General features: G+C 42.8%; 1 protein-coding gene across 1 annotated transcript; it reads left to right on the top strand.

Annotated features, from left to right (window-relative positions):
* The first annotated feature begins 9,422 nt into the window (after positions 1–9,422).
* On the top strand, positions 9,423–10,694 carry LOC119282402 (aspartic proteinase nepenthesin-1-like). Its single transcript, XM_037562636.1, has one exon. It carries the CDS (start codon positions 9,423–9,425, stop codon positions 10,692–10,694), a length of 1,272 nt encoding a protein of 423 aa, XP_037418533.1.
* The last annotated feature ends 2,504 nt before the right edge of the window (positions 10,695–13,198 follow it).

The following is a 13,198-nucleotide window of genomic DNA, read 5'->3' as shown; positions in this document are numbered from 1 at the left end:
ATTGTTTAATTCTATGGTTAGATTTATCTTAATTACTCCACCTATCCTTGAAAGAGTGTTCTTCCAACTTTTTTGGAGGGTCAGACTATCTCAAAGTAAGACTGAGTTTGTGCAAAATAAATCAATGTTTGTGAAACCAAATAGGTATATGATGAAAATATAATTTATCATGAATCTAATGCTAATAATTTGATGGCATAAATGTTGGTGTATTATTGTATAAATATGGTCAAACATATTTTTTTTACTTTCCAACAAATTTGGAAGTAAAGTATTTAAAGGACGGAGGGAGTACTTCTATTGTAGTTGTGGATGCTTGCGTGGAGAGTATAATCATAAGTAGGTTATTGTTAAAGTTAGGACAACACCTTAGCTCCAGTTCACCCACATAACACTTATCGAGACAATCAACGTTAACTCAATGAATCACGGTGAAAGTAACTTCGCAATATTTTTGTGTGTCCTCAAGAGCACTTAGCCACTATAAGAAACACCACTAACTTGTCCTTAGCACAATTTAGGATGGGGTCACTTGCTGCACTTTGTTACTACGTTAACTTTTTTACCTTGTAAGTATTTGTCTTGCTATCAAATATGTATCAAAACTATCTTACAACACTTGAAGTGAAGTCTGGCTGAAAACAGCCTATGAATTTCTTCTGCTCCTCGTTGGGTTCAACACTCTTACTTATCGAAAGGACTACGATTGATCCCATATACTTGTGTGTCATCAAGGTCAGCTAGATCATACCGAATCTGTGCACCCGACCGACTCAGAAAATGAGTCGTCAATCGAAAGCACCATAGAGAACATCTCCACTTCTTACACTAACCTTGCCAGAGATGGTCACCGGAGAGACAAAAAGAATTTTAGAGATAGAAAAGGGACAAATGAGTGATGAGATGGGGGAGAAACACTCATACTATAAAATAGGATTCATGATCATACTCCCACGAAACGTATATGTGAATAACTCTTACGGGCTTTATACAAGAACATGGTTTACTATTAGGAAAAATATATGACTAAAGAGAAGAGATACATTTTAAAATCTACACAAAAATAGTGAGAAAGATAGCCTTCCTGAACTTGTGTGTGTTGACAGTGAGAAGTGACAAATTGTGTGAAATGTCCTAACCACTGACACCAGTTTGACAATACATCATTAGCACTTTGGCTATAACACCATCGTTGTTGACATCTTGACATATCGACACCCCGGTATAGCAAACTAATACTACAAGCAAAGGTGCGTGTTGCCGCACCATATCTTTCCTTTGTTGTTATATATGGAGTTGTTTTCCTTTCTGTGTCTATTGTATTGTATATCTTCTACCAAATTTAGTAGGCCACATAAACATACAGGCTTAGCTCCCCAGTAGCGGAGCTTAGGCCATAATCCTGGCGGGTAAATGGACTAGGAAGGCAAGCAAAACTAGTTTTGGACAGATTTTCGTAAAGATTTAGCCCATTTAACAAGGGATATTCAGATGAAGAAAAATCTTGGGCTAGGAGGCAGTGGCCCAGGATGGCCCTGCCAAACCTCTGCCAGTGTAGTTAGCTCACAATCTAATGGTGGCACGCTGGCAAGGTTGTCAGAATCGCGATTCTGTTATATGATTCTACGACTTTACGATCCAAACTATCCTCTATGATTCTACGATTTTACTTCATAGAATCTACGTTTCTATGATCCTGATAGTAAAGATTCTATGATTTGCGATCCTACTATTCGAGCTCCAATCGGATTCAAAATCATGATTCTGACAATCTTGCACGGTGGTGTCCTGACTTGACGCTTGCACCATTGATAATGGGGGAAGCAGGTAGCTAGAGTGACAACAAAGTTTATGTAGAGAGTAAGAAATCACAATGTCATGTCCTCTATATATGTAAATGAAACCGAAAAGAAAAGTATAACATGTGAACTCTGCTGAGTATAACATTAACCAGTAGCAAGAAAAAGATAGTGCAAATTTAGAAGGATATACAAGTGTTGCGCCGCATCCAAAGTTGTTAAGTAACGACATATGTATACGTTTTAGAGGATGTAAAACTAACTAAAAATCAAAAAGGATGTAAAACCAGCCAACGAACGAAGAGCCTCTACGTGTACACGCTGGCGTTTGAAACTAGTTCAAAGAGAGTTGTTTCCCGCTGGCCCATTTTTGGCACCTCATTAAACCTTCCACCGGCCAGAGCGCAGCCGCGTCGCCGGAACAGGAGCAGGCGAACCTACAAATATCGGTCCATTCCCCATCAACCCATCACCCCTTCCTCGCTCCTCTCTTGCTAGTTTTTCTTCTCGGGTCAGTCACCCGTCGCCTCTTCTCCGGCCGGCCGGTGCAAGAGCAACCAAATAACCAGAGCAACCATGGCGGCGATGACGATGCGCGAGGTGTTGTACATGTACAGCGTCTCACGGCAGGCATACAACCGGTTCTTGTCCGTGTGCGGGAACCCAGAGAAAGCCCAGAATGCGGTGGCGCTGCTGGTGTGGCTGGACCAGGGCACCATCTCCGCCATCCACCACGTCCCACCCATGGTGCCTGACGCCGTCGTCGTCGTCGCAGAAGAGGCCAACGCCGTCCTCGAGTGCCTCCGCCACCAGAAACCTGCGCTCCCGCCCATCCCGATCATCTCTGCGCTCTGCATGCAAGGCGGTGTCCACATCGAGCCGGGCTTCTTCACCTTCCACCAGGACCTCGTCGTCCGCGGGGTCGCCCACTTCCTCGACGGTGCCGGCAAGTTCATATTCGACGACCGCCTGCATGTCCTGCTCCGGAGGTCCAGACTGGGATGATTGTCAACCCGCCGGAGCTCATGGTGCCCTACACCTCCCAACCAGTGGCAGTGTCGGAGGACTGCCGCTCCATGTTCATCACCTTCTCCAAAGGAAATGCCCTCCACCGTGAGGAGATCTTTGAGTATTTCAAGCAGTAAGTGTGCACTTGCATACACTAGTTGATCTATTGATTAAGTTTATTTGTACACATGGATCTACTAAGATCTGCATGCATGATTCATGATGATTGGATCTGGATCATGTCTCATGGTTTGCATGCATGGGTGTAGGAAGTGGGGTGACTGTGTGGTAAGGGTACTGATGGAGAAGACCAAGGGAGGCCACATGCCCATGTATGGCCGGATCATCTTCAAGACAGAGGCGATCGGGAAGCTCGTGCTCAACGGCGAGATGCTCGTCAAGATCCCCATAGGACAACGTGAGATTTGGCTCCGCAAGTACGTCCCCAGGCCAACCAAGGCTGCTGTTTGATCCATGATTCCATCCATCGTCATCTCGTCTATGCTTGTCTATGCTCATGCCAGCTAGCCAGATCTACCAATCGATTTGTAACATACCATTTCAAACTTTGTATTGAAATTAAGGGGAAGAAACTAGAAAGGATTGCTTGAGATTGGAAGGAAAAGTTTGTTACCTCTTAATTAATTTGGTAGTAAAGTGACAATTCGACGACATCATCGTCTAGCTCGGTATACTTGGCATCCGCTCCCAAAATCTTCGCTTAAAAATGTTCTTTGTTTTGTTTACTTAACTACACATGTCAGACCAAACAGAAAACTCAACTGCTACATAACGGTCTCCCACTCCCATGTCGCAATGTAGATCCTTCCGCTTCCTGCCCCTTTCCATTATTCGGAGATGAGCACCTACAAATAAAGTAAAGGGCAATGCTACACGTCTGCCGGATGATAAACTGATAAGATCAGCCACCTCGGCAACCCTCGGATGTTGCCCGAAATACCGTCCGATCTACCGTCCCAGCCAACTGGGCGCCTTCCCAACGGCTAGCCTGTTGTGCTCATGACTTTGCAACAAGGACCTTGTTGCAAAGGTCCACTGAGACAGCATCACTGCCCCGTCATGGCCTGAGTGCCTCGGCCATGGAGCGCCGCCGGCCGCTGGAATCGACGCGCCTCCTCCGAACCAGCACCCCAAGCAGCTGCCTCTACTCCAGCACAACAACGATGAAGTCTCATGCCGGGCACTCCTCTGGAAATTTCTGCAACTGAAGCTATGTTTCTCAAACATGTGTCTTGTTGCAATGCTTGCCCTCGTACGCCCTAACGTGGGACGCTCATTCTACGCTTTCTGCAACCGGGGCTATGTTTCTGAAACAATACCCTTGTTGCAGAAGTGAAAATATTGATCGTCGAACCATTTTTCTTCTTTCTGAAACAAGACCTCTGTTGCGGAAACTTTCTGAAACTAGACCCTGTTGCCGAAAGAAAATCTTCACCATCAAACACTTTTGTTCTTTCTGAAACAAGATCTTTGTCGTAGAAAGCTTCTGAAACAAGAAGCTTGTTGCAAAAAAAAGTTAGATGCACGGGACTCGTCGCCAATGCGAGCGCTCGATCAAAATCAATCTGATGGCTACACAGGCGGCGAATGTTGTGCGGGCATCAGTCGGGTGAAGGTTAGCGTTTTCCGTGTGTTCCTTTGATTTTTTTTCATCTGTTCAGCACCAATTTTTTTTCTTTTTGCTATCAGAGATGCTACTAAATTTTTGTGCGTCCGTCTGCTAGAAAAGAAAAAACAATTTTTCCAAAATTTCATACATGGGGCGCATGCTGTGGCCCAGCGAAGCCAACCCACTTATTTTCCGGCCAACGCAGCGGCAATACCCTATTTTCTGCATGTGGACAAAAACAGTCGGAGCTTCGCACAAGGTGCCTCAGACCAGGCCGGACCGATTTCCTTTTTTCTATGTTTTGTTTCTAACTTTATTTTATTTTTGTTCACTTTTTCTTTCCTGTTTATTTTTTACTTTTATCCCTTCCATGTTTATTTTCCTTTTTCATAAATTCCAAATTTTCAAACAATTTTCATAATGTCTATTTTTTCAAATTTTCGAAAACTGTTCATAATTCCAAAATTGTGTTCCTGTTTTGAGAAAAAATAGAACTTCAAAAAAAATTCTCATTCAAAAAAATTCAAAATTCAAAAAATATTCCCATTTTTCCCAAAATAAATTTTGCTTTAAAAAATTATTCGAGATTTTGCAAAAAAAATTGCATCTTAGAAATTGTTCCAAATACGAAAAATATTTTTGTTTTAGTGAAATTTTCAAATTGAAGGTAAAATATTTTAAATGGTCCCACATTGCTCCTTTACATATAGTTGTATCAGTTTATATATGTCTGCGAAACTACAAGTAGTAAGATGGATGGATTAAGCTGGACGAGGTATGGATGGATTGGTATGTGAGCTAGTCGGAAAAGGACCCAAAATGTTTTAAAATGAAAAACATGTTCCATTTTTTTCAAAAAAAATTGTGTTTTCCAAAATTGTTCAGAATTTTCAGAAAAAGTTACACTTAAAAAAATGTTACAAATTCCAAAAATATTCCTGTTTTAGTGCAATATGCAAAACGTCAAAAAAATTGTTCTTGATTAAAAAATACACATTTTCTAAAAAAAGAATGTTCAAAACATGTTCCCATTTTCAAAAATGTTAATATTTTTATAAAAGTTTCATGTTTTCCAAAAGTTTTTGTATATTTAAAAAATGTTTCATTTAAAAATCATTTTTTTAAAAATGTATGCATTTTTAAAAAAATGTTCGCATTTTTTAAATTGTTTATGATTTCAAAAATTATTCATCTTTCCAAGAATAGTCAACGATTCATAATTATAATTATTATTGACAAGTTAAAAAATCAAAAATTGTTTCGAATCTGACGCTGCAGTATGTTCTTAAATACATGAGCTAGCTAACCCTATATTTCTTGAGGATTGCTATCCGAGGAAAAGAAAAGAGAACACCCGACTATGTGAGCTAGATGCATGGAAAAGAGAAGACCTGACTCACTCCCATATTATGGAACTTCACACATTAAAACCCCTCGATCAATGAACGGAAAAATAGCAATGTACAATTAACTCTAGTTATACTATATCTACGACATGTACATGAAAAAGTGAAGACCTGCCTCTCTTTCATATTGTGGAACTTCATATCTTGAAATCCCCTAGAATGAATGGAAAATTAGGTTGAATAATTTACAGGCCTTCTCTTGCGTGCGATGACCGGACAAAATCCAGGACCTAAATGTATAAACTTCATACCTTAAATTCCCTTGATCAATGAATGAAAAAAGTTAGAGATTGGTTACTTCACAAGTGGCGAAACCAGAATATAAATGTTCTAAATGTTCCTTCTTGGCGTGCACACAAGATTATGCTTGCACATATAATTCTCACTAAATTTAAATGTAAACTATTTTTTCTCCCGTTGCAACCCACGGACATATGTGCTAGCAAAAATCAAAATTCATATAGTACAATATATGATACCAGAGCGAACATGTAAACTAAAAGTAAGTTTATACAATAGAATACTTTCATGCATAAACAAAGGTGGGCCCTGATGGTCGACTAAAATGGCCACCATAAGTGTGGCAAGGAGCTTTATCCTATGGCATGCGGACCAGATGGCTGAAAAAGTGTTGCAAATAGCTCCAGTACAGTTTCATGATAGGACTTATTTTGCCAAGTAAATTAGATAACCCAAAGTTAATGGATTAACTAATTTGTGTCCAAGTTCACAATAAGGGCACTCCCCGCCTTAGAGAATTCAGTGATTCATGTGATGAGTTCATATTATTTATACTAGTGTTTTTTGCGGTTAGGACATCTCTACCATTATATTTACTTTTATAAGAGTGTACTCCCTCCTTCCACAAGTGTAATCATTCTAGTTTTTTCTTAGAGTGTACCATTTTATTTCCTTAGGTCGAGGTTCAATACTCCAGAAATCTCTACATTTGTGGAAAGACTCCAAATGTTATAAATGCTTGCATTTGGGGACGGAGGGAGTATTGCATATAGATTTTCTGAAAAGTCAAACTATACAAACTTTTGACCAACTTTATAGAGAAAACTAATTATATCTACAATAATAAATATATACAATATGAAATTACGTCTTGTGATGTATCTAAAGATATGTATTTAGTATTATAGATGTATGTGTTTTTCTTTACAAACTTGATCAAATTTTATAAAGTTTGACTTTTCCAAAAATCTATATGCACTACATTGTGGAACGAAGGGAGTACTTTTGACCTAGCTACTTTTTTCAATTTTGGGAAACCCACATGTATATGAAAAACTCTTAGGATCATAAACTTGTTCAACTCAGGTGTTTTGAAACATGTTGTTGTTTTTTCATGCCTACATTGAGCTAGCTCACAGTATTCTTTATACAATGGTTCTATACAACTTAGCGCAATGCACCGGTTAAAATGATGTTTATCTTTTTGTAATATGTAATTTCTCCACTACACGAACTAATAATTGTTATATATTATGTACTTCTTCGTGAAGGTCGGTTGGAGCGGATGAGGATCTCGAAGCCAGACCAGAATTTTTATTTTCAAGGAATATGTTGCAATTTTTCTCATTGACGTTGGCTGAGTGTTCCATCAGCAATGACTCCATACAATTGTATGGGTACATAGCAGCACGGGATGATAATGATCCGATGCTTAACTATGTTTTAAATCATAGCAGGGATGATCCCGTCATCGCACATAAGGTACAATTCTAAACTTATCTTTGAACATTCATAATTCTATTTTTACAATATAATACGATCCAGTCCTGTCACATGCATAGAAGAAATGAGATTCAACCTAAATACTTCTCTTGGTGCTTGTTTCAACCACTTGATGAATTTTAAATCATAAAAGCTGGGATAGAGGATGGAAATATTACTGTGGCCTTGGTTTTGTTTTTAGTAGAGTTATCACCTGCTCTGTTCCCAAATTTTGATATTCACCTTACTCCAGACCAAGAAATAATTAAGAACATGCAAAAATAACAATGATGTGATATGCTAGTTTCGTGGGTAGGAGTGGCAAGGAGCTACGGCGTGTTCCCTCACCAGAGAGACTCTGAAAGGCCGATTAGGCGGGTTTAATTTTCCTTGCTTAATGTCAAATGTTTTGTTGTTTTCTTATAGAGTTGGCCCTAACAAGTTCACCTTACTCCAGACTACGAAATCAAACCTCCTGACTAGAAGCTAACAAACAAACAACCTGATAAACCAAAAAAAAAAAACAGAACTAAGCCAACTCTAGTTTGCTAGGGAAGTCAGTTGCTTCTTCTGCCGTACGTGTATTTTGTCCACGAATATGCCCATGCCATACAGTTATTGCACATTGGAAAAGATACCTCATTTATTCATGAGAGCTTTCATTTTAACAACGGTATAAAGAAAAAAAATGGGGACAAATTCCTAGAAATCCTATTACAACATACATGTTGAAAAGAGTAGGAAAGACAAACACATACATTTGGGATTCGAGGAGTAATACATAAGCATAAGGTAGTTTGTTGTTTATGCTCAGATTTTACATTATATAGGTTCTTACCGCTTGCCTACTTTAAATAACTAGAAGCTGGTGCACCATGATTTGTAATGCATTTTAGCTGCTGCAAGGATCACAAATTCATTACATCCTCACACCACCGCAGATTTGATGTTAACATTTGATTCCCCCAAACCTTATTCAAGGGCAGACGAACAAACATTCAACAACATGAAATTGTACATCTTAAACCTAACAACTCATCAATGATAAAAAAACTGTAGAGTTCAACAAACATTGGATAATCTCACGATATACATTTCAGATATCATGTCCACAACAACACCAGCATGGTACTTTATTTCTATTTCACAAAAAGAAACTTGCTGTAGTGCACAAGTAGAAACCCCTCCGGGTGCAATGTACAGGCATTTGTGCCAGTGAACTTTAATAGTAATAAATAGTTTGGAGACCCATAGGTTGTAATTCGCTATTTAACTGAATGGATGTTTCGGGATTTTCGTAGATAATTGATTTGGTCTACTAGATTTGTATTTGTGTCTTAATTTTTCTATGCGTTGTTAGATTAATCATTACATGCAAGAACACAGACAGCACGATATATAACTATACTAGTAAGTCATAATGTTATATTAGGAGGTTTACCGCGTCAAATAATTGTCTAGCAACCCTTAAGAACAAATGATAAAAACACACACTAGGATTTGGCGACAAAATCCAAGCTTCTTGTAAAGGCTGACACATGGAGAGATGAGCGATGTAACGACAGCTGCTACCTATCTGTATCTATAATGGTAGAATTTTCGAAAATGGTAGTAAGTACGGCTGTCCTATGTCTATGCTGCCATAAGGAAGTCCGCCCATATCCCGTGCAAGGTTCAGGCCGGCACCCAAGATTTGATTATACTACTAGCTAGTGTATATTAATGTACGTACTACGTCAATCCTCCGTCAGTTTGTTTGTTTCCACATTTTATCCAGATGAATATATATGGAGGCCACAGGTTACCACTTAAGTTATAACATGGTGAGGAGCTTGCATCAAACCAACAAGGGAAACAATGGAAATAAGGCTGGTGCTGATCGTTGCGTTGTGCTCGAGTGCTGCTACCCTAGTTACTTGTGGTAGCGCAGGGCTACACATGGAGCTCATCCATGTCGATGGCAAGGGGAACTACACAGTGGCGGAGCGCGTGCAGCGCGCCATGGCCAGCAGCCGGCAGCGCCTGGCGTCCTTTGTCGACGTGAGCGCACCGGTCCACTGGAACACCAGCCAGTACATCGCCGAGTACCTGATCGGCAACCCACCGCAGCGCGCCGAGGCCCTCATCGACACCGGTAGCGACCTCATCTGGACGCAGTGCTCCACCTGCAACCTCAAAGGATCATGCGTCATGCAGGGCCTGCCCTACTATAACGCGTCCAAGTCGGACAGCTTCCACCCGGTGCCATGCAACGACACCTTGTGCCTAGCCAACCAGGCGCACTCGTGCCGTCGGGATGGCAGCTGCGCTTTCGGGGCCTTCTACGGCGCTGGCGACGCTAGAGGGTCCATTGGCACGGAGGTCTTCGCCTTTGAACACGGCTCGGTGATGCTCACGTTCGGCTGCGTCGACACGCTGATGATCACTCCGGGGTCCCTTGACGGGGCGTCCGGCCTCATAGGGCTTGGCCGTGGCCCCCTGTCGCTCGTCTCTCAGATAGGTGCCAGCAAGTTCTCTTACTGCCACACCCCCTACCTCCGCAGCAACGCCACTCCCGGTGCCAGCAGCCACCTTTTCGTCGGCGCCTCGGCGAGCCTTAGCGGCGGCAGCCCTGTAATGTCCATGTCTTTCGTGCAAGGCCCTAAAAGGAACCCATTCTACTATGTCCCACTCATCGGAATAAGCGTGGGGCAAACAAGGCTTTCCATCCCACCCATGGTGTTCGCTCTGAAAGAAAACGGCACCGGCGGCGGTGTCTTTGTCGACTCTGGTAACCCCACTTCGGTTCTGGTCGACGGGGCGTACAGGCCTCTGAGAGAGGAGCTCCGGAGGCAGCTAAACGGGAGCCTCCTGCCGCCACCTGCTGGCAGTGGGATCGACCTGTGTGTGGCAGTGGCGCAGGAAAAGACAGTGCCGTCCATGGTGTTCCACTTCAGTGGCGGAGCGGACATGGTGCTGCCGCCAGAGAACTACTGGGCGCCGCTGGATGATTCCATGTCATGCATGGTGATGCATAAATCCAGCTACGTGAGCATCATCGGCAACTTTCAGTTGCAGAACATGCACTTGCTGTACGACCTTACTAAGGAGGAGCTCTCTTTCCAAACTGCCGACTGCAGCTCACTGTGATCACGCCCACGTTAATTGTATGCATGCATAAATATGATTGCGAATCGAGATTGTTTGGTAAGTATTTGTGCCATGTGCATTGAAAGGGATACATTTAATTCAACACATGCATATGTCACTAGTACTAGAATCTGGTTTTGTGCCGAGTTCTAGAACTTTACTGAGTTCATTCTATCGCCGAACTTGGCAAACTCGTGTCGGCTGACTTTGATTCAAAGCAGAGCTTGATAAGGAAAACCTACCGACAATATTTCAGCTTACAATCAGAGCAGAATAGTCACTTCTACAATGATACATCTTTCAGCCAATTACCGCGAGTGTTTAAATGAAATCAGCAGTGCTTGATAAGGAAAACCTACCGACAATTTACTAAAAATTTCAGAAGTTAAACAAGGTAACAAGACTGAATTTTGCTGCCAACTATCAAACGCCCGAACTGAACAAATAGAATTTGGTTAGCTGACAGTATTTACAAACACCCACCTTGTGAAGCAAATACACCACATAAAAGGATATGAAGCACAGGCATGAAAAATGCACCCAGAGCCTGTAATGAAAGGAGAATGACATCAGTTACAGGATTTAGCACCAGTTTCAGTTGACAGGCAATAGTAGAGTCAGCGTCCGATGAATTTTTAGAGGTCCTTGACCGGCGATCAAGTCATCGCCTAGCTCCCTCGAGTCACCAAAACCTTTTTTTTTGCAGTGTCGCGCCACCAAAATCTTGACGGGCAAAAGTTATTGGTTTTGATTTTTAGATTACGCATGTCAGACCAAGAAAAAGTCTTAACTATTACACAACGGTCATCCATGTTGCAATGTATATCCCTCCACCCCCCACCACCCTGTTCCGTTATTTGGACATGAGTGTTGGAGTTGTGTCGAATATTGTGTACAAGGTAGGTTATAGTTGGACTCCGAGTAGTATTGTTTTTAGATAGGACATGAAGTCGTGTCCTAGTAGGACACTTGTATCCTAGGCCTCTCATATATAGTGGGGGTAGACACACGATGTAACCTATACCGACATAATAGCACAGGAACACAGGGGAAGCATGCGGTATGTGCCGGCATCCAGGGCGATCGGGTGCGGTATTGTGGCGGTGTCATGGGGAGGAGCGCCCATAATCAGGCCCAGGTGATGTAGCCATATCGGTGAACCTCGTTAACAAATCTTGGTGTCAGTGCTCGTGTGATTGCTTGGTCCTCCGATGATCAAAGGTATGCCTCGAATTTATTCTAACAAGTGGTATCATGAGCAAGGTTTGATGAGGCAGGTGCAACTGTTGATCTAGAGGATAACTCGGTGGCTTGTTGTTCCCGTTGGTGGTGCTGACGATCGCGATCGTGTAATTTGCACTCTGGAAGCAGCGCTCGAAGGGAGTAGCAGTCGAAGCTAGCGGCTGGGTGTTATGGACGAAGTTGTTGGCGTCGCGTCCTCGCAGCGCCGCTCTTCTTCTACCTCCTCTCACACAATTCTCTCTTCTCTCTTAGTTTCTCTCAAGAACACACTCACCATGGAAGAACTCAAAGACACATACACACACACGCACACATCTACCAAGGAAGAGTACCAACCAGCTTTGTCGTGAGACATTTCCTTGGCAACCACAAGTGTTACATTTTGGCCACAACCCTTTCGGCCTCTCTTTACTCATTGACTGAAATGCCTATTTATACACACGGCAAGCACCCATGCCATCTAAACTCACGTCACTACTTTGACCCACATACTACCTACCTAGCTGCATGCACACACACGCACCACTTCTGCCATGCATGCACACACAACGGCCAGCCACACACATTGGCTTGGTCCGGCTATTACTCAGCTGACTAACAGCGCACACACGTCCTGGCTTGAGTCGCTTCCAAGTTTCTGTAGGCCTCTAACTGAATTTGCGCATGCCACAACTAATGCGTCCGATTCTTGCTCCATCTCCACCTGCACGCAACTCGGCCATCGGACTCCCGGAGCTTTAACGCATGCATCTAACTAACATGCATAGTTAGCTTTGCCTTATGCACGTGAACACAACCTGACGTGCACACACAGCCACAGCTCAACTACAAGCATGATATAAACATATCTAGTTGTACGCACTAATAACAAGATTAGTTCTAACAGAAGTCTCGTCGAGATTGGATCGTTGTCGCGACATACGCGTGCAGCTCGCTCGAGCGCAGGCAGAAGCGGCGGTAAGGCCCTGGCGGGGCTGGCTAAGGGTTGTGGCTCAGCGTCCCTTGGCATGGGCAGCGTGCGGGCTGGGCCGTTGTGGCAGCGCAGGCAAGACGACGGGTGGAGACAGCAATAGGAGGAGCAGTCCGAGCAGCGTACGTGAGATTTGTTTGGACCAGAAGTGGACCGAGTCCATGTATGACACGGCGAGGGATATGCATCCATCGGAATAGCACAGCGTTGGCAAAGCAAGGCAATAGCCAGCATTGTAATTAGTGCCAAGGGAGCTGTCCATCGCGTGAAGACCAGGAGGTCTTGTTTGGCT

This window comes from Triticum dicoccoides, chromosome 3B (assembly GCF_002162155.2).
Source record: "Triticum dicoccoides isolate Atlit2015 ecotype Zavitan chromosome 3B, WEW_v2.0, whole genome shotgun sequence".
Classification (NCBI taxonomy): Eukaryota; Viridiplantae; Streptophyta; class Magnoliopsida; order Poales; family Poaceae; genus Triticum; species Triticum dicoccoides.
The sequence above is the reverse complement of the archived record's forward strand: the minus strand, read 5'-3'. Positions and strand labels throughout refer to the sequence as shown.